Source organism: Python bivittatus, unplaced genomic scaffold (assembly GCF_059951505.1).
Source record: "Python bivittatus isolate LINGU-HERP-01145 unplaced genomic scaffold, Pbiv_v1 ctg000100_np1212, whole genome shotgun sequence".
Taxonomy (NCBI): Eukaryota; Metazoa; Chordata; class Lepidosauria; order Squamata; family Pythonidae; genus Python; species Python bivittatus.
The window spans coordinates 510-26,564 of record NW_028277038.1 but is presented as its reverse complement, the minus strand read 5'-3'; the positions used below and the strand labels follow the sequence as shown (position 1 = coordinate 26,564).

Below are 26,055 nucleotides of genomic sequence, written 5' to 3'. Positions count from 1 at the left end.
AGATTGGGGTTGGCTCCTCTCCAGCTTCAGCTGAACACCTCCCTCCCCTTTTATGTGCAGAGCAGAAGAAGGGAAATCTGGCGTGCGAGGAAATGGCTAACCAGTTACGCGGCCGGCAGCAGCAGCGCATGATCCTGCCTGTTCGCTTCTCTGGCCGAGCACACAGAGGTGGTCAGGTCGCTGCCTACCCCACGCGCACCAGCATGGATCACCACGGGAATCCCATCACTGTCTTGACAGTCGACCAGCACGGAGAGACCCCAGCCTTCTTCCGAAGCTACCCGCCCATCCTCCGCCTGGAGCCCCACCCAGGCGCGGCAGAGCGCCAGCCCTGCCCAATGCCTCGCCCTCTTCAGAGGCCGAAGTTCAGTGGCGACCCCTTCTCCAAGCCGGCTTGCTTCTCCCAGTACGAGACCATGTTTCGGCACTACTGCTTCCAAGGCCTTAGCTACCCTGAGCACCAGAGTGGGCAGTTCCCCCTGAACTTGGCTGCCAAGGGCCCCTCCCGTACCTTCCAGCCTCTTGGCAGCCATGGGCTCTTCCCCCCCGTGGCCCCCGCGGCCCCTTCCTCCCAGCCGGAGAGTGGCAGCGCTTCCGGCTTCAGCTGCTATCACAGCCACCGCTCTGTCTGCAGCGGCTACCTGGCCGACGGCCCTGGCAGCGACAGCAGCAGCAGTGGCGGCGGCCGCTCTGCCCAGTGCCACTGCTCCTCCAGCGACTCGGTGGTGGACTGCACAGAGGTCAGCAACCAGGGAATCTACGGGAGCTGTTCCACCTTCCGCAGCTCGCTGAGCAGTGACTACGACCCCTACATCTACCGCAGCAAAAGCCCCTGCCGGGGGGCTGAGAAGAACAAGGCCCTCCATGGGGAGGGGGCACTTCTGGAAGGCTCCTCCGCACTGCACCCGGTGGCAGGCAAGAGCCAGTCTGGGCCAGCCACCGCAGCGGGGGACCAGCTATCTGACTGCAGCCTTGAAATGAATTGCAGCAGCAGTAGCAGCAGCAGCCGCTCTTCGCTGGAGCAGAAGGAATTCACCCGCAGCCTCTCTGAGCGAGGAGGCCCAGGAGTGTTTCCCGAGAGCGCTGGAGAAACTGGTCGGACTGTTAGGGAGCCTCGTGAGCGAGCGTGTGCCTGCTGCTCGGAGGCACAAGGTGCCCCATGGGAATTGCTGGGTAGGGCAGCCGGGGGCAGCAGCGTGCTGCTTCGGGGCACACCTCTTTGGACACAGTGCGGCTCTGTGTGGGAGCCCCAGGCAGGGAGAAGTCAGGGTCTGGTCAGTGTTAGGATACAGGGGGTCCCGCGTGAGGCCTTGCCCTGCTGCTTCTACGAGGAGAAGCGGGTGGCCAGCGGTAGCCCCATCCGGCCAGCCCAGTACATGGAAGACTGTGAGGTGAATGTTCGGTATGTGTGTGCGGAGGACCCCTTGCCAGGCTGCTATCCAGGCCTACGTGACGTGGGCCAGTGCATTGCTATTATTCCCGAGGACCGGGACTCCGAGCTGGTGCTCCCGGCAGATTGCGACAGTGGCGGCAGCCCTCGGGAGGGGCCGCGTGGAACAGCAGTCCCTAGCCAGGCCCGGGGGCCTCCCGCAAAGGCGTTTGGCGAGTCACGAGAGATATGGCAAGAAGGGTCAGGCCCGCCGGTTGTGGGCTTCCCGCAGGAGGAGTCCAGTGGGCTCTTTTCCAGCCCTCCGCAAAGTTGTTTGGAGGCAGCAGCTGCTGGAGAAGGCCCCCAGACTTTGGGTAAGTCGGCAGCACCATCTTGGCTGGAGGCAGGGTGGGAGGGGCAGGGAGGAAAGGGAGGCTCCTTCGTCCGGCTGAGCCCAGGCCCCCTCAGCTGCTGGCGAAATGCCTCCTGAGGGCTATGGGGGCACTGGCCTGAGCTTGTTCCGTCCAAGTTTGGGATCCCACGAGCCTTGGAGCTGCATCGGCGGCAGCGGGAACGGCCTTGGGAGCAGCCGCTTGCGTTCGGTGCTGAAGTGGCACAAGATCTGCGCCCCTGCCCTGAAGGCGCCCGGATATGGGACGCTTGGCTGAGACTCAGGAACAGTCTCATTTTTTCAGGCTGCTGTTCCCCAGGGCAGTGTCAGGTTGGGGACTAATAAGAAGAGGACGGACTGGATGCGGCTGTGTTTCTGCTGGACTCCAGAGCCCTCTTTTGTTTGCGTTGACTCGTGACGGGAGTAACCTGGAGAAACTCGGGCTACGTGCCGCTGCCTGAGGCGCAGAGCATCTTTGGCAAACCACGGTGTCACCCGCTGCCGCTGCCTGGGGACAAGAGGCCCAGCTGCATAGCTGGCTCATGCGGTGCGCCCTCCTTCTGCGCCAGGGGATCCGGCCTGCCTTAGAAAAGAAACGGCACTTTGAAATAAACGGAGTCCGAGGGGCAGAGGCTGCCTGTCCATTCGTGTGGAAAGGCAGACCCTCTCCCTAAGTCTGACTGCGATGGGTGGAAATAGGCCTGAGCAGAGGCCCAATTCCAGCAGTGCCTTCTGCCCCCCAGTGCTGCAGGTGCCGTGGGCTCTGCCTGAGCCCCGCGGCACCTGCCTGCTTGCTCTGGTTGAGAGCCTCGGCCGGGGATCCCTCCCTGCCACTCCGGGGTTCAAGTGTGCTGCCGCCTCCTTCCCCTTGTTAATAGTTTCCTATGGAAACATCCCTTCTGGCTGCTGCAGCCACAGCTGCGTGGTTTCCTAAGGCATGCCCTCCGTGCGGCTGAGACCGTGGCAGTTGCCGCGTTTTGGCGTCTCTGGATGCTATTCCTGTCCTTCTCTGTGCCCGACTGGAGATATGGGCAGAGGGCTTTTTTTGTTTAAAACATAGAAGGTGCCTAGATTCCCCCCCCTCCCCGGGTTTAATTGGTTAATATGTTGGGATGAGCAAAGGTACTGAACTTTTCATTTTCTGCCCAGTTTATGAAAAAGGGGAAGATTTTGTAATGAAAAGACCCAAGAATCATACCTGTTAATAATTTCATAATTATTAGTTTATTGTAGTAGACTGACATGATGAAATTCTTTTCTGAGCTTCAGTACTTCTTGTTCTAACCCTGTGTGTGTTTGTGCCCATGTCAGTATTGCGTGTTTTCCCCTCAGCAGCCCTAATCTTGTGGCCTCTGATCACACGGAGGCAACATTTCTGAGGCTTTGAAGAGTATGTGGCCCTCAAGCAGGAAGCCCTCTCCTTCCATCCTTTATCAAGACCTCTCTTACTGCTTCAGAAATCTTTCTCCTCATTGCCACTACATAAAATATATTTTACTTCTGCTTCTGTGTCCCTTCCTTGTTATTTACTTCAGTTGGTGGACAGTGTAGTAGGGGCTCCTTTTGCGACAGTCGTTTCCATCTGTTCCATGTCCCTCATTTGTGTTTTTGGAAATATTTTTCTAAAGTTTCTGCCTGATTTAACTTTTCTACCCAAGTCCTACATAAATAGTGGTTCCATTTACGTACGTCCCTGGATAAGGGCATGAGATATCTTCAAGCATATGGCGCCATCTCCCTGAGCAGCACCTCCAGAAGCGCGATCCTAGGCACGAAACATCCAGATTCTCAAGACCCATCCGGTTGTCTAGTTACCGTATCAGCCTTGGCTACACTTCATGGAACAGCTGATCTTGAGGACGGTGGTTCTCAGGTGTGTTTCACAGCCCACCTTGGCTGGAGCACTGAGTGATTTAACTCGCGCTGTGAAACCTGCTCGGGCATCCCAAGAGTTTGCCTGAGTTTGCGTTTCTCCTGCAGTTCCTGGTTAGGTTTGCAGCCTGTGGGGGGTGATTCCTAGATGCTAACCAGCTGCCCTCTGGTTCAGCTGGTATTCCCCAGTCCTGATGGTCTCAATGTACCTGCCCCCCTCTCCCGCTCACTGTGCTGCAGCCTTGCTACTTTAGTGCCTTCTCCCCACCTTTGGTCTTAACACACGTGGTGTGGAAGCAGCCAACGTGATGGTGCCTGGTCTTTGTAGGTGGCCTGGGGGAGCAGCTTTTGCATGGTGGCAAGCTATAGCTGGCTTCCTGGACCCGCTGCAGAAGAGAAGCAGCCTTTTGGCTGGGGAAGAGGCTCAGAGTAGAAATGTGAAGGGGAGGCAAAGTCTTCCCATTTCCATGTTTTAGGCTTCAGGGGTTGAAGAGTGGAAATGAGAGAGATTTGCCTGCCAGAGGTTTCCAATCCCCATCTCTCCCCTCATTTTTCATTTCTGAGAAAAAAGGCTGAAAATTGGCCATTTTGCAGGTTAATGTTGGGGGCACAGTCTTGTAGTGCTGAGGTCCTATATGCGGGCTGCAGGCTCTGAATTGCTTGCTAGGATTGGTGCCTGGCATACACACTGTGGATGCTTTTAACACTGGCATTTTCTAGTCCTTGCAGTTAGGGTTAGCCAACTTACATTTCGACTCTTATCGGATACCTGGCACACAGTGCAGGAGCCGTGTTTCTTTGCTGGGGTCTGCACGGTTAATTCTATCCAGGCTGAAGACACATAGAATCACAGTGGGAAGCAGCTGTTTGAGCTCCTGAGTCCCAACTCCCTGCTCAGTGCAGGGATCTGGATTAAGCATCCCAGACAGATGGCTGTCTAGTCTATGTTTGGACACATTCAATATAGGGGAGTCCTCTACTCCCTCACTGGGTGGTTGATTTCGCTATCAAATTGTTTTTGCTATTAGGACTTTTTCTTAGTCCCTCAAATCAACCTTCCTGTAACTTAAATCCATTATTTTCTGTCCAGCACTCTGAGACGAAAGATAAATGGTTGTGAACTTTTCCTTCGTGATACTCTTCTGTTGCTGTATCGATCATCTTTTCTAAAGGCCAAGCATACCCAGCTTCTTCAACCTCTCTTCATAAGGGTTAGAGGTTTTTTTAAAAAGTTTTTCTTTATCCCACCTTTATTATTTTTAGGCAAACATACTTAATACTCCTTCCTCCTCCTGTTTTCCCCACAACCACCACCCTGGGAGGTGAGGTGGGCTGAGGGAGAGGGACTGGCCCAAAGTCCCCCAGCCGGCTTTCATGTCTAAGGCAGGACTAGACCTCACCATCTCCTGCTTTCTAGCCTGGTGCCTTCGCCACGAGATCCAACTGGCTCTCTAGTTTCCTGTCAATCTGACTGCAAGTGACTGCAAAAAAGAGGGGAAGCTGAGGTGTGGGTGAACAAATACAAGCGGCCATCTGCCCCTCCCTGCCGCAGGCTAACCTCTTTTCCCCGGCGGTTCAAAGGGGTTGAAGAGAAACCCACTACCCCAGTCGTTGAGGCAGGGCAGCAGCACAGGCCTCGCTGTTCAAGGGGATGTGCTGCCTCTCTCCCCACACTCCGAATCTTGCACGGATGCAGGTCCTGTATGCAGAGTGATTGCACAGATGACGCTCAAAGGACTACGGTGTAACCAAGAACCTCCCTACCCTTCTGGATGACTGAGCCACTGGTCGGTAAGCATCACTGAAAGCGAGAGAACAGAAGTAAGCAAGCTACTGGCGGATGTTGGAGCCTTCTCGACACATTGTCCTTTGACCTGTGAGACCCGGCTTGCTCTCTCTTTAATGCCCCCCCCAACTCCTTGTGTGTGTCTTCATTATCTTTCTACATTTTGTAGAAAAAAGTAGTTTCTTGTTGCCTATTAGGAATCCCTTCATGACAAAAGTTTTATAATGGTCAGTACAACAGATGTTTTTATTCTAAAAGGCCTTTTTATCAAAATAATTATTGCCGCTATGATGGGCTCATAAGGCACTATTTTCAAATAAACTTTTTTAAAGAAAATGAGATTTCTGTAGCACTTAACTGTTTTGTATAAAATTTACTGTAAAGATTTGTAAGATGGTTAAAGGGCTCTTTCTCCATTACCAGTTGTAATGTTTTTAATGGTAGAAAACAACTTGTTTCTATTCTGTATGTATAGCAGCACATTTCATTTATGGAAAGATGTTCTCAGAATATTTATTTACTAATATATTTATCTTAAGCCATGTCTTATTTGAGTGTGTAATGTTTTAAATAAATAATAAATAAATAAATGGGAATCGCTAACAGGAAGCAATGTAAATACACAGAGATTTCACAATTTTTGCTGACCAAAAAAGTGATTTTGAATCAAGCTGTAGCTCTCGGCAGTGTTGTAACAAAATGTACAAATGTATATTTAAAAACAAAATCTGTTAAAAAGTCGACTGTCTAGCTTGACGTCCTTTCCCGACGCTGGTCTGGCCTGGCCAGGTGAGGCCCGGCCAGAGGCGGAGACCTGGCCCGGCCTGGGGGGGATCCCGGGCGGCCCCCCCGGGCCGGGCTCCGCAGGGAGCGGGGGCGGCTTCAGGTCAGCACCGTGGTGCGGCCTTTCCTTGCCCCGGGGAAGCCCTCCGCAGCTCTCCGGCGACTCCCACCCTTCCCCAGCGGGCGCCCGGAGCCAGCCGGGCTCCTTCTGCGGGGGGGCTGCCCGGAAGGGCTCCTGTCGAACGCGTCGGCGTCTCACCCGGCGGGGGTGGGCTGGGTGGGGGGTGCCGCGCCCCACCCGCGCTCGCCGCCCCTGGGCCTGGGCTGACGGCAGCCCGCGCCTCTCCCACAAAGTGGGCGGGTTGTGTTGGCCCCGCCCGAAAACGGCCAGCAATGGAGAGGGTCAAAGTGGCCGCTGCGCAGTGAGAGACCGGCATCATCCGTAGACGCCCCCGCCTCCGGGAATCGCCCCTAACATGCCTGCCCGTTGTCCCGGGCCCCTCCTTGCACTTTTCTGCCCAGAGGGCCCTCCCAGCATCACTGCCACTTTCTTCCTGTCCCCCCCGTGGCTGTCCCCACTTCCGCTCCAACGCCCCTCCCAGCATGGCCGCCACTTTCCTCCTGTCCCCCACTTCCACTCTAAACGCCCCTGCCAGCATGGCCGACTCTTCTCTATAGGTGTCCTCCATTCCTCTCCCAGTGCCTCTCTCAGCACGGTTGCCTGCTTTTTCCTGTCCGCTCTGAATAGCTGTGCCTTCTTCCTGCTCCTCACAGCAGGCCTGCCACTTCTAATATACCCTTTTAGACTTGGGGCCTCGTAGTGGTAGAACACAGTGAACGGGGCTGCCAAAGGAGAAAAAACCCTTGTTCTAGGGCGACGGACTAGCGGCCTGGCTGAAGTCCCTGAAGTCCCCAGACTTCAGGTTCTTTTCGGAGGCCGAGTTGACGTCTCTGCAGTCCTGGGAAAACCGTTCAGCTCTCTCTGGATCCAGGGAGAGGGGGGCTTTTGGGGGGTGGGGTAGGAGGGGGTGGGAATGGTTACAGCCCACTTTGGGATTCCCTGCGGTTACTTTCTATCTACAGTATGCAGCTGTTGGTTTAGGACCGTTTTCACAATGTCTGAGTACCATTTTGGTATATGGTACTGCATCACGTGTCCTACTGCACTGATGACACTTTTTAATTACTAATGACTTCTATGTTACCTAGCTTGTACTTCAATTTATAGCATTGTTCAGAAGAAAGGAAGCTGAAGCTTAACTATAGGGTAATGAAAGTGTAAGGTCTGCAACCCTGAATCCCAGAGAAATCCAATGCCAAGAATTCAGGAGGAGGCTCTTAGAAAGAAACAGCTTTTTATTTGGCCCAGTAAAGGAAGCTGGGTGGTCAATAGCCCAACGCATAGGCAGCAACTATGCCAGGGTTTTGCCACACCACCGGAAATGCAAGCTGAGTTTTTATAGTTTACAGGGAGAAAGCAGTTTGAACAGCAGTTTGAATAGCAATTTGAATAGTTTGAATAGCAGTTTGAACCGGTTTAACTGTAGACCCTTCCCTGAATACCCTCAAGGTATCCTGCGTACGTGTCCCTCCCACTTTGAGCTAATGGTGTCTTTCTAGCGAGGCTGCAAAGACACCCCCCCCCCCAAAAGAAGTGTTTTCTTCTAGGAAGATATTTTGTAAGAAATAGAAATCCATGCTGCATAATATAACCTAACCTTAGAGTGAGGGAAAGTCAAATTATAGAAGTTTTAAAATAATAAAATGACAGAAAAAGAGGTAGCCATCCTTTACATTACATAGATCCGTTTCTGAAATGTAAAGAGCAAAAAGAAGTTGCGACACCTGAAGGGAAACTTCTATAGGACTTTGTGAACTATTCCTTTATTGTCACAAAAACTTCTTTCCATGAGTTTGTGAGCTTGAGGATGTTCAGGTCCTCCCCTTTTCTAAAGAAACAGAATTCACACCATCTGTTTAAATAAAGGGTGTTTCTGATCTGACTGCGGAGCTTTGGTGAGATGAAATTCAAGCAGTGTCCCACTGAAAAAATGGCACGGGAGCATTTTAAAAAAGCGCAGAGCATTACTGGGACCTAGCTCTGAGCAAGTCAGCCCTAGAATCCACAGACTGATGGTCTTTTCTGGAACCCCTTCTCACATTTGTGGTGCTTGACGTAAAAACTGAGCAAGAACTGAGCAGAAACGTTAGACTTGGAGCTCCCTTCCCTTCTTTCCTCACAGTACGATGCATAAAATTAAAGGAAATATTTTTCGGATCCAAATAACAGAGGCTTTGATTTAATTTTTTGGCTTTGGACTGAAACCGTTTATAGATCTTAGTGTGTGCTCTCTGAACTGTACTGCCACGCTGTCTGAAAGAACTCAAGTCGAAACTGTTAAAAAGCAGCTGAAGTCATTTATCTGCCAGCAACGCCATCTTCTCTCCTGAAGAATTGTGCTCAGGATCCAAAATTAGTCAGAAAGTTTAGCTTCCGCTGTTCCTTTGCATAGAAAGGGGGTGCGAATATTAGCATCCAGTTGGATTTGGGCCCTGACTTCAAGGAAGCCGAACCCGTACCCTAACCCTAATTTAGGAAATCTGCCTCAGAATAGGGTTTTCCCATGCATTGTGCCCACGATCCAAAATAAGTCAGAAAGTTTTGCTTCCGCTGTTCCTTTCCATAGAAAGGGGGTGTGAATATGAGTATCCAGTTGGATTTGGGCCCTGACTTCAAGGAAGCTGAACCCTAACCCTAACCCTAATTTAGGAAACCTGCCTGAGAATAGGGTTTTCCCATGCATTGTGCCCAGCATCCAAATTAAGTCAGAAAGTTTAGCTTCTGCTGTTCCTTTCCATAGAAAGGGGGTGCGAATATAGGCATCCAGTCGGATTTGGGCCCTGACTTCAAGGAAGACGAACCCTAACGCTTCGGAAACCTACCTCAGAATAGGGTTTTCCCATGCATTGTGCCCAGGATGCAAATTAAGTCAGAAAGTTTAGCTTCTGCTGTTCCTTTCCATAGAAAGGGGGTGCGAATATAAGCATCCAGTTGGAATTGGGCCCTGACTTCAAGGAAGACGAACCCTAACCCTAATTTAGGAAACCTACCTCAGAATAGGGTTTTCCCATGCATTGTGCCCAGCATCCAAATTCAGTCAGAAAGTTTAGCTGCCTCTCTTCCTTAGCATTGAAAGGGGGTGCGAATATAATCATCCAGTCGGATTTGGGCCCTGACTTCAAGGAAGCCGAACCCTAACCCTAACCCTAATTTAGGGAACCTGCCTGGGAATAGGGTTTTCCCATGCATTGTGCCCACGATCCAAAATAAGTCAGAAAGTTTAGCTTCCCATCTTCCTTTGCATAGAAAGGGGGTGCGAATATAGGCATCCAGTTGGATTTGGGCCCTGACTTCAAGGAAGCCGAACCCTAACCCTAACCCTAATTTAGGGAACCTGCCTGGGAATAGGGTTTTCCCATGCATTGTGCCCACGATCCAAAATAAGTCAGGAAGTTTAGCTTCCCATGTTCCTTTGCATAGAAAGGGGGTGCGAATATGAGCATCCAGTCAGATTTGGGCCCTGACTTCAAGGAAGCCGAACCCTAACCCTAACCCTAATTTAGGGAACCTGCCTGAGAATAGGATTTTCCCATGCATTGTGCCCACGATCCAAAATAAGTCAGAAAGTTTAGTTTCCCATGTTCCTTTGCATAGAAAGGGGGTGCGAATACAGGCATCCAGTTGGATTTGGGCCCTGACTTCAAGGAAGCCGAACCCTAACCCTAACCCTAATTTAGGAAACCTGCCTCAGAATAGGGATTTCCCATGCATTGTAACCAGGATCCAAAATAAGTCAGAAAGTTTAGCTTCTGCTCTTCTTTTTTATAGAAACAGGGTGTGAATATAAGCATCCAGTTGGATTTGGGCCCTGACTTCAAGGAAGACGAACCCTAACCCTAATTTAGGAAATCTGCCTCAGAATAGGGTTTTCCCATGCATTGTGCCCACGATCCAAAATAAGTCAGGAAGTTTAGCTTCCCATGTTCCTTTGCATAGAAAGGGGGTGCGAATACAGGCATCCAGTTGGATTTGGGCCCTGACTTCAAGGAAGCCGAACCCTAACCCTAACCCTAATTTAGGGAACCTGCCTGGGAATAGGGTTTTCCCATGCATTGTGCCCACGATCCAAAATAAGTCAGAAAGTTTAGCTTCCCATGTTCCTTTGCATAGAAAGGGGGTGCGAATATGAGCATCCAGTCAGATTTGGGCCCTGACTTCAAGGAAGCCGACCCCTAACCCTAACCCTAATTTAGGGAACCTGCCTGGGAATAGGGTTTTCCCATGCATTGTGCCCACGATCCAAAATAAGTCAGGAAGTTTAGCTTCCCATGTTCCTTTGCATAGAAAGGGGGTGCGAATACAGGCATGCAGTCGGATTTGGGCCCTGACTTCAAGGAAGCCGAACCCTAACCCTAACCCTAATTAAGGAAACCTGCCTGGGAATAGGGTTTTCCCATGCATTGTGCCCACAATCCAAAATAAGTCAGAAAGTTTAGTTTCCCATGTTCCTTTGCATAGAAAGGGGGTGCGAATACAGGCATGCAGTCGGATTTGGGCCCTGACTTCAAGGAAGCCGAACCCTAACCCTAACCCTAATTTAGGAAACCTGCCTCAGAATAGGGATTTCCCATGCATTGTGCCTACGATCCAAAATAAGTCAGAAAGTTTAGCTTCCCATGTTCCTTTTCATAGAAAGGGGGTGCGAATACAGGCATGCAGTCGGATTTGGGCCCTGACTTCAAGGAAGCCGAACCCTAACCCTAACCCTAATTTAGGGAACCTACCTCAGAATAGGGTTTTTTCATGCATTGTGCCCAGCATCCAAATTCAGTCAGAAAGTTTAGCTGCCTCTCTTCCTTAGCATTGAAACGGGGTGTGAATATTATCATACAGTCAGATTCGGGACCTGACTTCAAGGAAGCCGAACCCTTACCCTAACCCTAATTTAGGAAATCTGCCTCAGAATAGGGTTTTCCCATGCATTGTGCCCACGATCCAAAATAAGTCAGAAAGTTTAGCTTCTGCTGTTCCTTAGAATAGAAAGGGGGTGCGAATATGAGTATCCCTTTGGATTTGGGCCCTGACTTCAAGGAAGCGGAACCCTAACCCTAACCCTAATTTAGGAAACCTGCCTCAGAACTGGGTTTTCCCATGCATTGTGCCCAGGATGCAAATTAAGTCAGAAAGTTTAGCTTCTGCTGTTCCTTTCCATAGAAAGGGGGTGCGAATATAATCATCCAGTTGGATTTGGGCCCTGACTTCAAGGAAGCCGAACCCTAACCCTAACCCTAATTTAGGAAATCTGCCTCAGAATAGGGTTTTCCCATGCATTGTGCCCAGGATCCAAAATAAGTCAGAAGGTTTAGCTTCCCATGTTCCTTTGCATAGAAAGGGGGTGCGAATATAAGCATCCAGTTGGATTTGGGCCCTGACTTCAAGGAAGCTGAACCCTAACCCTAAGCCTAATTTAGGAAATCTGCCTCAGAATAGGGTTTTCCCATGCATTGTGCCCAGCATCCAAAGTAAGTCCGAAAGTTTAGCTTCTGTTGTTCCTTAGCATAGAAAGGAGGTGCGAATATTGGTATCCTGTTGGATTTGGGCCCTGACTTCAAGGAAGCGGAACCCTAACCCTAACCCTAATTTAGGAAACCTGCCTCAGAATAGGGTTGTCCCATACAATGGGGTTAGGGTTAGGGTTAGGGTTAGGGTTAGGGTTAGGGTTAGGGTTAGGGTTAGGGTTAGGGTTAGGGTTAGGGTTAGGGTTAGGGTTAGGGTTAGGGTTAGGACAACACAATTTTTTAGGACAACACAATTTTTTATTTAGAAAAAGAGGACCCTACTACAATGTCAACCGGCTCCCCCTAAAACAGGGAAGCCGGGCTCATAGAGAAACAATAAAACCGAAAACCGAAAAACGGAAGGGCAGGGAGGGAGGGGGGGAAGCGAGAAAAACAAAAACAACAACAACCCACCACCGCAGGGGAGGGCCCAACGTCCACCGCCGCAGCGGAACAAAGTCCACAGAGAGAGAAAAAAAGAAAGAAAAGGCAGTCCACAGCAGCCGAGGCGGCCGTCACGTGATGGGCCCGTCAGCCGAGGCCGCCGACCAGGGCCAGAGGCGCGCCCACCTGCGCCGCGGCCAGCGCGCCCGCTCCGCCTCGCGGATGACGTCCCAGCGCGCGAGGACCCCGTCGGCCACGCGGGCCGCAGACCAGTCCGGCGACGGGGTCCCGCGCTGCCGCTCGCGAGGTAGCTCTCGACGCCGGTCCGCCACCAGCGCCTGCAGCACGAGGAGGGCCAGCAGCCGCACCGTCGACCACGGCGCCGCCCAGAAGCGCCCGAGGGGTGCGCGCGGCGCAGCGCGCGGCACGCGCGGACGGGGCCCCGGGGCGCGGGCGGCCCCCGCGGACGAGGGCGCCGCGCCCCGTTCGCCGCCGCCGCCGCCGCCGCCGCCGGCACCGCGCTGCTCCCCGAGGCCCGGGCAGTCCTGCGCCGAGGGGGCCAGCCCCCGCGCCGAGCGTCCATGCTGCTGCTGCTGCTGCTGCTGCTGCCGCTGCTGCCGCTGCTGTCGCTGCTGCTGCCGCTGCTGCCGCTGCTGTCGCTGCTGCGGCCGCTGCTGCTGCTGCTGCCGCTCCACGCAGCGCCGCTGAGGCCGCTGCTGCTGCTCCCGCCGCTGCTGGCAGTGCCGCCGCCGCGGCCCCCGGAACGGAGGGTCCAAGTCGAGGGGCTCAACGCCGCAGGCCAAAGCGTCCCACGGCAGGCGCAGCAAGTCCGGCCAGCCCAGGCGGGCCGCCACCGCCACCCAGACGGCACGCGCCACCGGGCACGCGCGCACAAAATGTGCGACGGAGTCCTCCCGCTCCTCGCCGAGCCGCAGCGCCTCCGCCCTGCACGCCGCCCGCGCGCAGAGCCGCGCCGCGCCGCGCAGCCACGGGGCGCCGGCCGCCACGCCCAGCGGCGCGCCGTGAAAGAACCGCCAGCGCGTCTCCCACAAGGCGTAGGGGACCCGCCGGTCCTGGAAGGTCTCCACCGGCGAGGCGGCGTCCCGCGCGCCCGGGCCCCGCCGCTCCCGCCACGGCCGCAGGACGGCCCGCTCCAGCGCCTCCTCGTAGACCTCGCGCCGCACGGTGCGGCGCCGCCGGCGCTCCTCCTCGACGGCCGCTCCGCCACCTGCAGGGAGAGAAGAAGGGAGGGGAGAAGGGGCGGCGGCGGGGCGAGGGGAAGGGCCGGGAGCGGAGGAGGGCAGGGGCCCGGGGCGGGAGGGGCAGGGCAGCGGGGAGAGCGAGCAGAAGTGCGCCGCGGGGATCCCGTAGCGGCGCAGCACGTCCGGCAGCGGGGAGAGGAAGTCCGGGAGGCGGCGGCGGTCCTCCGCCGAGAGGCGGAACGCCAGGCCGCCCTCCCGCCACCAGCGGCGGCCCGCCCACTCGGTGGACGCCCAGTGGGCCGCGAACAGCACCGCCCACAGGGGAGGGGCGGCGCGGACGGCACGGGAAGGGCGCGCGCCGGGCCCGCGCGAAACAGCGCCGGCGGCCGCGGGGGCCGCGGCGGCCGCCGCCCCGACCTCGGGCCGCCCCACCCCCAGGCAGGCGGCGGCGCCCCCGAAGTTCTGCTCCAGGAACGCCGCCCAGAGGGAGAGGCCCAGCTCCGGCAGCGCCAGCCCGCCGTCGGCCACGGGCCGGTAGGCCACGGCCCGCGCCACCGGGAAGTGCGCCGTGCCCCAGAGGAAGCGGAAGACCAGCGCCGACGCCTCGCGGACGAAGTCCTCGGGCGGCGGGTAGACGGCGGCCAGCGGGAGCACCCGCGGGAACAAGTACGTCTTGACGTACTGCGCCCGCTGGAAGAGGCCCAGCCGCCAGCGGCGCCAGCCCGCCACGCGCACGCGCCAGTCCTCCTCCGCGCGCCACCAGTTCTCGCGCCAGGCGCGCGCGCCCAGCCCGAAGCGCACGCCCAGCACGCGCACCGTGCCCGCGGCGGCCGCGGCCACCCCCAACGGCGGCGGCGGCGGCGGCGCCGCGCCCCGTCCGTCCGGCGCGCCCGCATCCCACCAGCCGCCCAGCGGCCAGCTGCGCAGCCCCCCGGCGCCGCCGTCCGCCGACAGCGGCACCACCCAGCTCTTGGCCGGGTTGACCCGCGCCCCCGAGACGGCCTCGAAGGCCGCCAGGACGCCCCGCGCGACGCGCGCCGCCGCCACCGACGGCACCAGCAGCGACACGTCATCGGCGTGCGCCACGAACTTCAGCGTCCGCCGCCGCCCGCCGCCGAAGCGGCCCACCGGGCACGGGAAACCGCCCAGCCGCTCCTCCGCCTCCAGCGCCCGCAGCGCCACGTTGAGCGAGAGGACGTAGAGGAGCGGGCTGAGCGGGCAGCCCTGCCGCACGCCGGAGCGCAGCGGGATCGCGCGGCCGCGGCAGCCGTTGACGTGCGGCGTCACGGTGGCCGCGCCGTAGAGCGCACGCACCAGCGACACGAAGTCCTCCGGCACGCCGTGCCAGCGCAGCGCCGCCCACAAGAAGGGGTGGTGGACCCGGTCGAAGGCGCGGGACTGGTCCAACTGGACCAGGAACCCGCGCCACGCGCCCTCCCCCGCGCGGCAGAAGACCTCGCGGAGGAGGCACAGCGAGTCCGCCAGGCGGCGGCCCGGCACCGCGCTGGTCTGGGTGGCCACCACCAGCGGGCCCACGGCCGCGGACAGGCGGGCGGCCATCGCCCCGGCCAAGATGCGGTAATCCACATTGGTCAGGGCGATGGGCCGCCAGCTCGCCGGCAGCGAGCCGTCCAGGCGCCGGGCTTGCCGAAAAACAGCAAGGAGCTGCGGTAGAGCGAGGCCGGGAGCGCCGCGCCGCCGAGCCCGGCGCGCGCCGCGCGGGCGCACCACTCGAAGAGGGCGGCCAGCGGGCCCGCCAGCAGGTCCCCGAAGGCCCGGTAGAAGGCCCAGGGCAGGCCGTCCGGGCCCGGCGCCGAGCGGCGACGGCAGCCGCCCCGCGCGATGGCCTCCCGCACCTCCGCCGCCTGCAGCGGCTGGCGCAGCGCCGCCAGGCCGGCGCGCACCGCCGCGCGCTCCGCCGCCGGCAGGTGGGCGTCCGCCGCCGGCAGGCCCGCGAAGTGCGCGCCCACGGCGGCCGGCGAGACGTCGCTCCGGCCGGCGAAGAGGGCCGAGTAAAACGCCCCATCACGCCCAGCATGCCCTCGGCCGAGGTCTCCAGCGCGCTCCCGGGCGAGTCGCGCAGGCCCTCGAAGAAGGCCGCCGCCGCGCCCGGGACCGCGCCGCCACCGCCGCCGCCGCCCGCCGCGCCGCCGGCGCCCGCCGCGCCGCCGGCCGCCGCGGCCGCGCCGCCGACGTCCCACTCCCCCGGGCCGACCGGCCCGCCGGACGCGCGCGCCTCGCGGTCCCACAACCGGCGCCGGCGCTCGCGCCCGTGGAAGCGCGCGATCTCGCCGCGCGCCGCCGCCAGCACGCGCCCGTCCACGGGCAGCCCGTCGCGCACGCGCGCGTGGCAGCCCACGAAGGCGCCCACCGCGGCGGCGTAGCGGCGGAACTCCCGGTCCCGGGCGCGGCGGCGCCAGGCCAGGCAGAAGCCGCGGACGTCGCGCTTCACGCGCTCCCACCACCGCGGCAGCCCGGGCGCCCCATAGACCTCCAAGAGCGACACGCGGTCCTCCAGCAGGCGGCGCAGCGCGGCGCAGAGGGCCGCGTCGCCGTCCAGCGCGGCGGGATGGAGCCGCCAGAGCGGCCGCCGCACGGGAGGGAGCGCGCCCACGTCGACCGCCACCGAGACCACGCCGTGCACCGACCACGGCGTGATAGACACCGTGCACGCGCGCACCGGGAAGGCGCGCGGCACCCACACGCGGTCAATGCGGCTGGCCGTGCCGGCGAGGTAGCAGGTGAGGAGGGGCGCGGCCGCCGCCGCCGCCGGCCCCGCCGCCGCCGCCGCCGCCGCCGCCGCCGCCCCCGCCGCCCCCGGAGGGAAGAAGCGCAGGCCGTTGGGCACCGCCAGAGCCGCGTCCCGCAGGCCCCGCGCCCGGCGGACGGACTCCAGGGCGCGCTCCTCCCGCGAGAGCGCGGAAGGCGCGGGCGCGCGCGGCGCGGGCCCGGGACCGCCGGCGCGGGGCGACAACAGGACGGGCCGCCGGTCCGACGGGCAGGCGCGGTTGTTGAAGTCGCCCAGGACCAGCACCTCCCGCCAGGTGGCGCACAGCGGCCGCAGACGGGCCCACAGGGCCGCCCGGGCGCGTGCCGAGGAGGCCGGCGCGTAAACCCCGAGAAGACGGAAGGCGCAGGAGCGCCCGCCCCCCCGCCCCGCCCCGCCCGAGGCCGCCGCCCCGCGCAGCGCGAAGTCCAGCAGGACCAGCCGGCCCGGCTCGACCTCCACGAAGCGGTCCAGGCGGAGGCCGGGACGCGGCCGGCAGAGCACCCCGAGCCCCGCCAGGGTTAGGGTTAGGGTTAGGGTTAGGGTTAGGGTTAGGGTTAGGGCAACACAATTTTAGGACAACACAATTTTTTATTTAGAAAAAGAGGACCCTACTACAATGTCAACCGGCTCCCCCTAAAACAGGGAAGCCGGGCTCATGGAGAAACAATAAAACCGAAAAACGAAAAACGGAAGGGCAGGGAGGGAGGGGGGGAAGCGAGAAAAACAAAAACAACAACAACCCACCACCTCAGGGGAGGGCCCAACGTCCACCGCCGCAGCGGAACAAAGTCCACAGAGAGAGAGAAAAAAGAAAAAGCAGTCCCCAGCAGCCAAGGCGGCCGTCACGTGATGGGCCCGTCGGCCGAGGCCGCCGACCAGGGCCAGAGGCGCGCCCACCTGCGCCGCGGCAAGCGCGCCCGCTCCGCCTCGCGGATGACGTCCCAGCGCGCGAGGACCCCGTCGGCCACGCGGGCCGCAGACCAGTCCGGCGACGGGGTCCCGCGCTGCCGCTCGCGAGGTAGCTCTCGACGCCGGTCCGCCACCAGCGCCTGCAGCACGAGGAGGGCCAGCAGCCGCACCGTCGACCACGGCGCCGCCCAGAAGCGCCCGAGGGGTGCGCGCGGCGCAGCGCGCGGCACGCGCGGACGGGGCCCCGGGGCGCGGGCGGCCCCCGCGGACGAGGGCGCCGCGCCCCGTTCGCCGCCGCCGCCGCCGCCGCCGCCGCCGGCACCGCGCTGCTCCCCGAGGCCCGGGCAGTCCTGCGCCGAGGGGGCCAGCCCCCGCGCCGAGCGTCCATGCTGCTGCTGCTGCTGCTGCCGCCGCCGCCGCTGCTGCTGCTGTCGCTGCTGCGGCCGCTGCTGCTGCTGCTGCCGCTCCACGCAGCGCCGCTGAGGCCGCTGCTGCTGCTCCCGCCGCTGCTGGCAGTGCCGCCGCCGCGGCCCCCGGAACGGAGGGTCCAAGTCGAGGGGCTCAACGCCGCAGGCCAAAGCGTCCCACGGCAGGCGCAGCAAGTCCGGCCAGCCCAGGCGGGCCGCCACCGCCACCCAGACGGCACGCGCCACCGGGCACGCGCGCACAAAATGTGCGACGGAGTCCTCCCGCTCTTCGCCGAGCCGCAGCGCCTCCGCCCTGCACGCCGCCCGCGCGCAGTGCCGCGCCGCGCCGCGCAGCCACGGGGCGCCGGCCGCCACGCCCAGCGGCGCGCCGTGAAAGAACCGCCAGCGCGTCTCCCACAAGGCGTAGGGGACCCGCCGGTCCTGGAAGGGCTCCACCGGCGAGGCGGCGTCCCGCGCGCCCGGGCCCCGCCGCTCCCGCCACGGCCGCAGGACGGCCCGCTCCAGCGCCTCCTCGTAGACCTCGCGCCGCACGGTGCGGCGCCGCCGGCGCTCCTCCTCGACGGCCGCTCCGCCACCTGCAGGGAGAGAAGAAGGGAGGGAGAAGGGGCGGCGGCGGGGCGAGGGGAAGGGCCGGGAGCGGAGGAGGGCAGGGGCCCGGGGCGGGAGGGGCAGGGCAGCGGGGAGAGCGAGCAGAAGTGCGCCGCGGGGATCCCGTAGCGGCGCAGCACGTCCGGCAGCGGGGAGAGGAAGTCCGGGAGGCGGCGGCGGTCCTCCGCCGAGAGGCGGAACGCCAGGCCGCCCTCCCGCCACCAGCGGCGGCCCGCCCACTCGGTGGACGCCCAGTGGGCCGCGAACAGCACCGCCCACAGGGAGGGGCGGCGCGGACGGCACGGGATGGGCGCGCGCCGGGCCCGCGCGAAACGGCGCCGGCGGCCGCGGCGGCCGCGGCGGCCGCCGCCCCGACCTCGGGCCGCCCCACCCCCAGGCAGGCGGCGGCGCCCCCGAAGTTCTGCTCCAGGAACGCCGCCCAGAGGGAGAGGCCCAGCTCCGGCAGCGCCAGCCCGCCGTCGGCCACGGGCCGGTAGGCCACGGCCCGCGCCACCGGGAAGTGCGCCGTGCCCCAGAGGAAGCGGAAGACCAGCGCCGACGGCTCGCGGACGAAGTCCTCGGGCGGCGGGTAGACGGCGGCCAGCGGGAGCACGCGCGGGAACAAGTACGTCTTGACGTACTGCGCCCGCTGGAAGAGGCCCAGCCGCCAGCGGCGCCAGCCCGCCACGCGCACGCGCCAGTCCTCCTCCGCGCGCCACCAGTTCTCGCGCCAGGCGCGCGCGCCCAGCCCGAAGCGCATGCCCAGCACGCGCACCGTGCCCGCGGCGGCCGCGGCCACGCCCAACGGCGGCGGCGGCGGCGGCGCCGCGCCCCGCCCGTCCGGCGCGCCCGCGTCCCACCAGCCGCCCAGCGGCCAGCTGCGCAGCCCCCCGGCGCCGCCGTCCGCCGACAGCGGCACCACCCAGCTCTTGGCCGGGTTGACCCGCGCCCCCGAGACGGCCTCGAAGGCCGCTAGGACGCCCCGCGCGACGCGCGCCGCCGCCACCGACGGCACCAGCAGCGACACGTCGTCGGCGTGCGCCACGAACTTCAGCGTCCGCCGCCGCCCGCCGCCGAAGCGGCCCACCGGGCACGGGAAACCGCCCAGCCGCTCCTCCGCCTCCAGCGCCCGCAGCGCCACGTTGAGCGAGAGGACGTAGAGGAGCGGGCTGAGCGGGCAGCCCTGCCGCACGCCGGAGCGCAGCGGGATCGCGCGGCCGCGGCAGCCGTTGACGTGCGGCGTCACGGTGGCCGCGCCGTAGAGCGCACGCACCAGCGACACGAAGTCCTCCGGCACGCCGTGCCAGCGCAGCGCCGCCCACAAGAAGGGGTGGTGGACCCGGTCGAAGGCGCGGGACTGGTCCAACTGGACCAGGAACCCGCGCCACGCGCCCTCCCCCGCGCGGCAGAAGACCTCGCGGAGGAGGCACAGCGAGTCCGCCAGGCGGCGGCCCGGCACCGCGCTGGTCTGGGTGGCCACCACCAGCGGGCCCACGGCCGCGGACAGGCGGGCGGCCATCGCCCCGGCCAAGATGCGGTAATCCACATTGGTCAGGGCGATGGGCCGCCAGCTCGCCGGCAGCGAGCCGTCCAGGCCGCCGGGCTTGCCGAAAAACAGCAAGGGTTAGGGTTAGGGTTAGGGTTAGGGTTAGGGTTAGGGTTAGGGTTAGGGTTAGGGTTAGGGTTAGGGTTAGGGTTAGGGTTAGGGTTAGGGTTAGGACAACACAATTTTTAGGACAACACAATTTTTTATTGAGAAAAAGAGGACCCTACTACAATGTCAACCGGCTCCCCCTAAAACAGGGAAGCCGGGCTCATGGAGAAACAATAAAACCGAAAAACGAAAAACGGAAGGGCAGGGAGGGAGGGGGGGTAGCGAGAAAAACACAAACAACAACAACCCACCACCGCAGGGGAGGGCCCAACGTCCACCGCCGCAGCGGAACAAAGGGCACACAGCAAAAAAAAAAGAAAGAAAAAGCAGTCCCCAGCAGCCGAGGCGGCCGTCACGTGATGGGCCCGTCGGCCGAGGCCGCCGACCAGGGCCAGAGGCGCGCCCACCTGCGCCGCGGCAAGCGCGCCCGCTCCGCCTCGCGGATGACGTCCCAGCGCGCGAGGACCCCGTCGGCCACGCGGGCCGCAGACCAGTCCGGCGACGGGGTCCCGCGCTGCCGCTCGCGAGGTAGCTCTCGACGCCGGTCCGCCACCAGCGCCTGCAGCACGAGGAGGGCCAGCAGCCGCACCGTCGACCACGGCGCCGCCCAGAAGCGCCCGAGGGGTGCGTGCGGCGCAGCGCGCGGCACGCGCGGACGGGGCCCCGGGGCGCGGGCGGCCCCCGCGGACGAGGGCGCCGCGCCCCGTTCGCCGCCGCCGCCGCCGCCGCCGCCGGCACCGCGCTGCTCCCCGAGGCCCGGGCAGTCCTGCGCCGAGGGGGCCAGCCCCCGCGCCGAGCGTCCGTGCTGCTGCTGCTGCTGCTGCTGCTGCCGCCGCTGCTGCTGCTGTCGCTGCTGCGGCCGCCGCTGCTGCTGCTGCTGCCGCTCCACGCAGCGCCGCTGAGGCCGCTGCTGCTGCTCCCGCCGCTGCTCGCAGTGCCGCCGCCGCGGTCCCCGGAACGGAGGGTCCAAGTCCAGGGGCTCAACGCCGCAGGCCAAAGCGTCCCACGGCAGGCGCAGCAAGTCCGGCCAGCCCAGGCGGGCCGCCACCGCCACCCAGACGGCACGCGCCACCGGGTTAGGGTTAGGGTTAGGGTTAGGGTTAGGGTTAGGGTTAGGGTTAGGGTTAGGGTTAGGGTTAGGGTTAGGGGGTGAGGGTTAGGGGGTGAGGGGGTGAGGGGGTGAGGGGGTTAGGGTTAGGGTTAGGGTTAGGGTTAGGGTTAGGGTTAGGGTTAGGGTTAGGGTTAGGGTTAGGGTTAGGGTTTAGGGTTTAGGGTTTAGGGTTAGGGTTAGGGTTAGGGTTAGGGTTAGGGTTAGGGTTAGGGTTAGGGTTAGGGTTAGGGTTAGGAAACGGAAAATATTTTTATTGAATAAAAACCCTCCTACACAGTCCACCAGCACGCCCCTAAAAACAGGCGGCCGGGCTCATAAAGATACAATGAAACAACAGGAGAAAGAAAAAAAAAAAAAAAAAAGGAACAAAAACAAGTCCCACCGGAGGAACCCAAACGAAAAACAAAGGCCAACCGGCCCCCTCCCCCCGGCTGCCCCAAACTGAACAGTCCGGGTGCAAAGGTCCAAGAAGCTGCACCGGGCACGCACGGCTACTGCACGGGCGCCGGCGAGGGAGCCCGCTCCCGCCACGGCCAGAGCCGCCGCCACTTGTCCACCGGGAGGCGCTGCCGCTCCGCCTCCCGGACCCAGGCTACCCGGTCTGCGACATCCTCCGCTGCCCGTTCAGCCCAGTCAGGTGGGAGCGCACCGCCGCCCCGCTCGACCCTAAGGTGGCGGGTCCGTAGCAGGCACAAGACGTGTAGGACGACGGTGCCGATGAGGCGGCGCGTAGTCCACGGGAGGTCCGGAAGCCCTCGTCGCTGTCGCCGCCTCCACCGCCGCCTCCTGCCGTCCACCGCCTGTGGCGCCTCCTCCACTGCCCCGCTGCCCTCATCCCCGCCGAGCGCGGCTCTGCCGGCCTCCGGTCCAACTGCTGCTCCACAGGCGCCGCCGCCTGCCCCATCGCAGCCTGCCACAACCCTGCAGCCTCGTCCGCCGTCGCCACCATTGCCGCCGTGGCCGCCGTGGCCGCCGCCACCAACGCCGCCAGTCCCTGTCTCGCCGCTCCCGCCGCCGCCACCGCCGTCGCCCTCTGCGCCATCGCCGCCGTCGTACACGCCACCGCCGCTGCCACCAGCCGCGCTGCCTGCGACGTCGCCGCCACCGCCTGACCCCGCCGTGGGGGACGCGCACGTCCGGCGGCTGCTCCGCCCCGCGTCACCTGCAGGAGGAAGAGAGGGGGGCAGGGGAAATGCAAGGGCGGGGCCCCCCACGGCCGGGGCCGGACCCGGGGCGCCAGGGGAGGGGCCTGCGAGGCGGGGGAGGGGCGAAGTGGGAGGGGCAGGAGGGGCAGGAGGGGCAGGTGGAGGACGAGGGAGGGCGGGAGGAAGAGCAGGAGGAGGAGTGGCGGGGGCGTCCGCCCGAGCCGGGTCCCGGGGCTGCGCCGCGTACTCCTCCAGGCCGGAGACGACCGCCAGCCAGGGCTGGTCGGCGAGCTCCGGTCGGCCGAAGCGGCGCGCCACCGCCGCCCAGAGGGCGCGCGCCGCCGGGCAGTCGGCGGCGAAGTGGCGCACGGAGTCCTCCGGCGGGGGGCCCGTACCGCGCGCCGCCGCCCTCGCGCACTCCGCCCGTGGACACAGGCGGTCCGCGCCGCGCGCCCACGGCTGCGCCGCCTGCTCCCTGGGCACCAGGTGGTAGAACCGCCAGCGAGCCTCCCAGTACAGGTAAGGCAGCCGGCGGTCCGTGAAGGGCTCCAGGGGGCCCGCGGGGCGCGCCAGGTGGGCCGGCAGCCGCCCCTCCGCCACTCGCCGGCGGCACGTCTCCCGCCACGGCCGCAGCACGGCGTGCTCCAGCCCCTCCTCGTAGACCGCCCTGCGCATGTCGCGGCGCAGGACGGCCACCGCGCGGCCCTCCTCGCCGGGACCGCCGCCCACCGTGCCCACATCCCAGTAAGATGGAAAGAACTGGGAGGCGGGGACGGCGTAGCGGCGCAGCACGGCGGGAAACCCGGCCAGGAAGGCGGGCAGGCAGCCGCGGTCCGGGCCCGAGACCCGGAACACGCCGGCGCCGCCGCGCCACCAGCGCGCCTCGCCCCAGTCGCTGCCCCACCAGTGCTCGAGGAAGAGCGCCGCCCAGAGCGGAGGAGGCGGCACCGACGAGCCGCCCGCCGGCCGCCCCCGAGCACCGGCCCCTGCCGCCGCACCCCCATCGCCACCCCCGCCAGGCGGCGGGAGCAGCGCGGACGCGCCCCCCACGTTCTGCGCGAGGAAGCGCGCCCAGAGCGAGAGCTCCAGCGCCGGGAGGCCCAGGCCGCCCTCCCGCACAGGCAGGTGGGCCACCGCCCGCGCCAGCGGGAAGAAGGCCGTGCCCCACAGGAAGCCGAACCACCCCCGGGACGTGCGCCGCAGGAAGGCCTCCGGCGGCGGATAGACCGCCGCCAGGAGCGCCACCTGCGAGAGCAGGTACGTCCGGAGGTAGACGGCCCGCTGGTAGAGGGACAGGCCTCTCCGCCGCCAGCGCGCCCACCGCGCCTCCCAGCGCGCCGCGCACCGCTCCCAATTCTCCTCCCAGGCGTCCCGCTGGAGCCCGAAGCGGACGCCGAGGACGCGGACGGTGCGCGGCGGGCGGAGCTCCGCGAGGAGCGCCGCCCCGGCCCCCGCCCCTCCCGCACCGCTGCCGCCGCCCGCCCGGGCCTGTGGGCCCCGCGGGACGTGCGCGGCCGCCGTCCCCGCCCCGCCCCCCTCCGCCCCCTCCCGTGCTGCCCACCACTCCGCCACCGGCCAGCGGCGCAGCCCGCCGCCGCCGCCGCCACCCCCGCCCTCCTCCTCCGCCGCCCCGAGCGCCACGACCCAGCTCTTGCGGTCGTTGACCTGGGCGCCCGAGACGGCCTCGAAGGCGCGGAGGGCCTCCCGCGCCCGGCGCGCCTCCCCCCGCGAGCGCACCAGGAGGGAGACGTCGTCCGCGTGCGCCACGAACTTGACGGCGCGGACGGCCGGGCGCGGGCCTCCCCGGCGCAGCGACAGAGGGCAGTCGAAGCCGCGCAGGCCGCCGTCCCGCTCCAGCGCCCACAGCGCCACGTCCAGCGCGAGGACGTAGAGCAGGGGGCTCATGGGGCATCCCTGCCGCACGCCCGAGCACACCGGGATGGCCGCCCCCCGCGCGTTGTTCACCTGGGGGACGACCGTGGCCCGGGCGTAGAGCAGCTGGACCAGCCGCACGAAGTCCCGCGGGACCCCGTGCCACGCCAGCGCCCGCCACAGGAAGGCGTGGTGGACGCGGTCGAAGGCGCGGGACTGGTCCAGCTGGAGCAGGAAGCCCGCCCAGTCCCCCCGCCCCGCGCGCCAGAAGACCTCCCGGAGCAGGCAGAGCGAGTCCACCAGGCTCCGCCCCGGGAGCGCGCTGGTCTGCGTCGGAACGACGGCGTGCCCCACCGCGCCGGCCAGGCGGTCGGCGAGCAGCCGCGCGAGGGCCCGATAGTCCACATTGGTGAGGACTATCGGGCGCCAACTGGAGGGGAGCGTGCGGTCCAGGGCCCCCGGCTTCGTGAAAAACAAGAGGAGGCCCTGGTACTGGGAGGCGGGAAGGTGCGCCCCGCCCTCCCCCGAGCGCGCATCCGCCGCGCAGCGCTCGAAAAGAGCCGCGAGCGGCGCGGCCAGCCGGTCGGCGAAGGCGCGGTAGAAGGCCCAGCCGAGCCCGTCGGGGCCCGGTGCCGACCGCCGCCGGCCGCTGCGCAGCACGTCCCGCACCTCTGCGGCGGAGATGGGGCCCGCCAGCGCCGCGAGACGCGCCGCGGACGCCCCTGCCGCCGCGCCGCCGCCGCCGCCGCCGCCAAAGACGCCCCCACCGCCGTCCCCGCCCGGCGGGGGTAGCCCGGAGAAGTACCGATCGACGGCCTCCTCCGAGATGTCCCCCCCGCCGGCGAAGAGCGGCCGGTAGAAGCCATCCATGACGGACAGCATGCCCGCCAGGTCGGCCCGCAGCGGCGAGGCCGGGTCCGGGCGGAGCGCCTCCAGGAAGGCGGTCGTGCCTGCCGAGGGGACGTCCTCGCCCTCCGCCGCGGCCCGCGCCGGCCCCTCCGCGCCCCGACCCCGGTCCTCCCAGTCCCCCGCGCCCACCGTGCCGCCCGTCGCCCGCCCGAAGTGGCGGACGAAACGAACGCGGCGGCGGGCCGCGTGGTAGCGCGCGATGACTGCGCGCGCCCGCTCCAGGCGGCCCGCGTCCACCGCGCCGCCCTCCCGAACCCGCGCGTGGCACGCCAGGAACTCGCGCACCGCCGCCTGGTAGGTGCCGAGCTCCCTGCGCGCCCGCCGCCGCTCCCAGGCCTGGCAGAAGGCGCGGACGTCCGCCTTGACCCGCTCCCACCACTCGCGGAGGCGGGCCGGGCCATAGACGTCCCGCAGGGAAAGGCGGGCCTCCAAGAGGCGCCCGAGCGCGGCGCGGAAGCCCGCGTCCGCGTCGAGCTTCGCCGCCGTCAGCCGCCAGAGCGGGCGCTGGAGGACCGCGCGGCCGGCGAGCCCGAGCTCGACACGCACCACTGCGTGGGTGGACCAGGGCGTGACCAGGACCGAGCACGCCCGCACCTGGCACTCGCGTGGCGCCCACACGCGGTCCAGGCGCGCCGCCGCCTGTGCCCCGTAACTGGTACAGTACGGCGGGGCGGGGGCGCCGCCCGCGGCCGCGCCCAACCCATCCCCGACGCCTGAACAGGCGGCGCCGGCGCCGCAACCGGAATCCCCCACACGCGTCCCGGGCGGCGCAGGGAAGAAGCCCAGGACGTTGGGGACGGCCAGCGCCGCGTCCGCGAGGCCGCGGGCCACGCGCAGCGCCGGCGGAGCGCTCCTCGGGGACAGCGGCGGGCCGCCAGGGCCGGCGCGGCGCGCACCGGGCCGGGGACGCCGCGCCCGCCGGCCCTCCCCCCGCCCCTGGGCACCCGGCCACCAGCAGCGGGACGCGGTGTCCTGAGGGACTGCGCGGTTGTTAAAGTCCCCCGCCACCAGCACCGAGCGCCACGTGGCACACGCCGCCCGCAGCCGCACCCACAGGTCCCGCCGCGCTGACGCCGACGACGCCGAGGCGTACACGGCACAGAGGCGGAAGGCGCGCTCCCGGCAGCCGGAGGCCCCCGAGCCCCCCCCGCCCGCGGCGGGCGCGGCCCCCGCGCCCGGGCCCACGAGCCGAAAGTCGAGGAAGGCCAGCCGGCCCGGCACCTCCTCGACGAAGCGGAGCAGGCGCAGCCCGGGGCCGCTCCG

General features: G+C 64.5%; 1 protein-coding gene across 4 annotated transcripts in view; it reads left to right on the top strand.

The window, feature by feature from the left end:
- The window catches only part of ZNRF3 (zinc and ring finger 3), a 29,480-nt gene extending 23,346 nt beyond the window's left edge, over positions 1-6,134 (top strand). For 3 of the 4 annotated variants that reach the window (XM_088135011.1, XM_088135014.1, XM_088135015.1), the window contains one exon: positions 61-6,134. In XM_088135011.1, the coding sequence (XP_087991137.1) occupies positions 61-1,859 (1,799 nt within the window). In that variant the 3' untranslated portion in view covers positions 1,860-6,134. The remainder of the gene's footprint in view (positions 1-60) is intronic. The other variant, XM_088135012.1, reaches the window with a different exon arrangement.
- Positions 6,135-26,055: the final 19,921 nt, after the last annotated feature.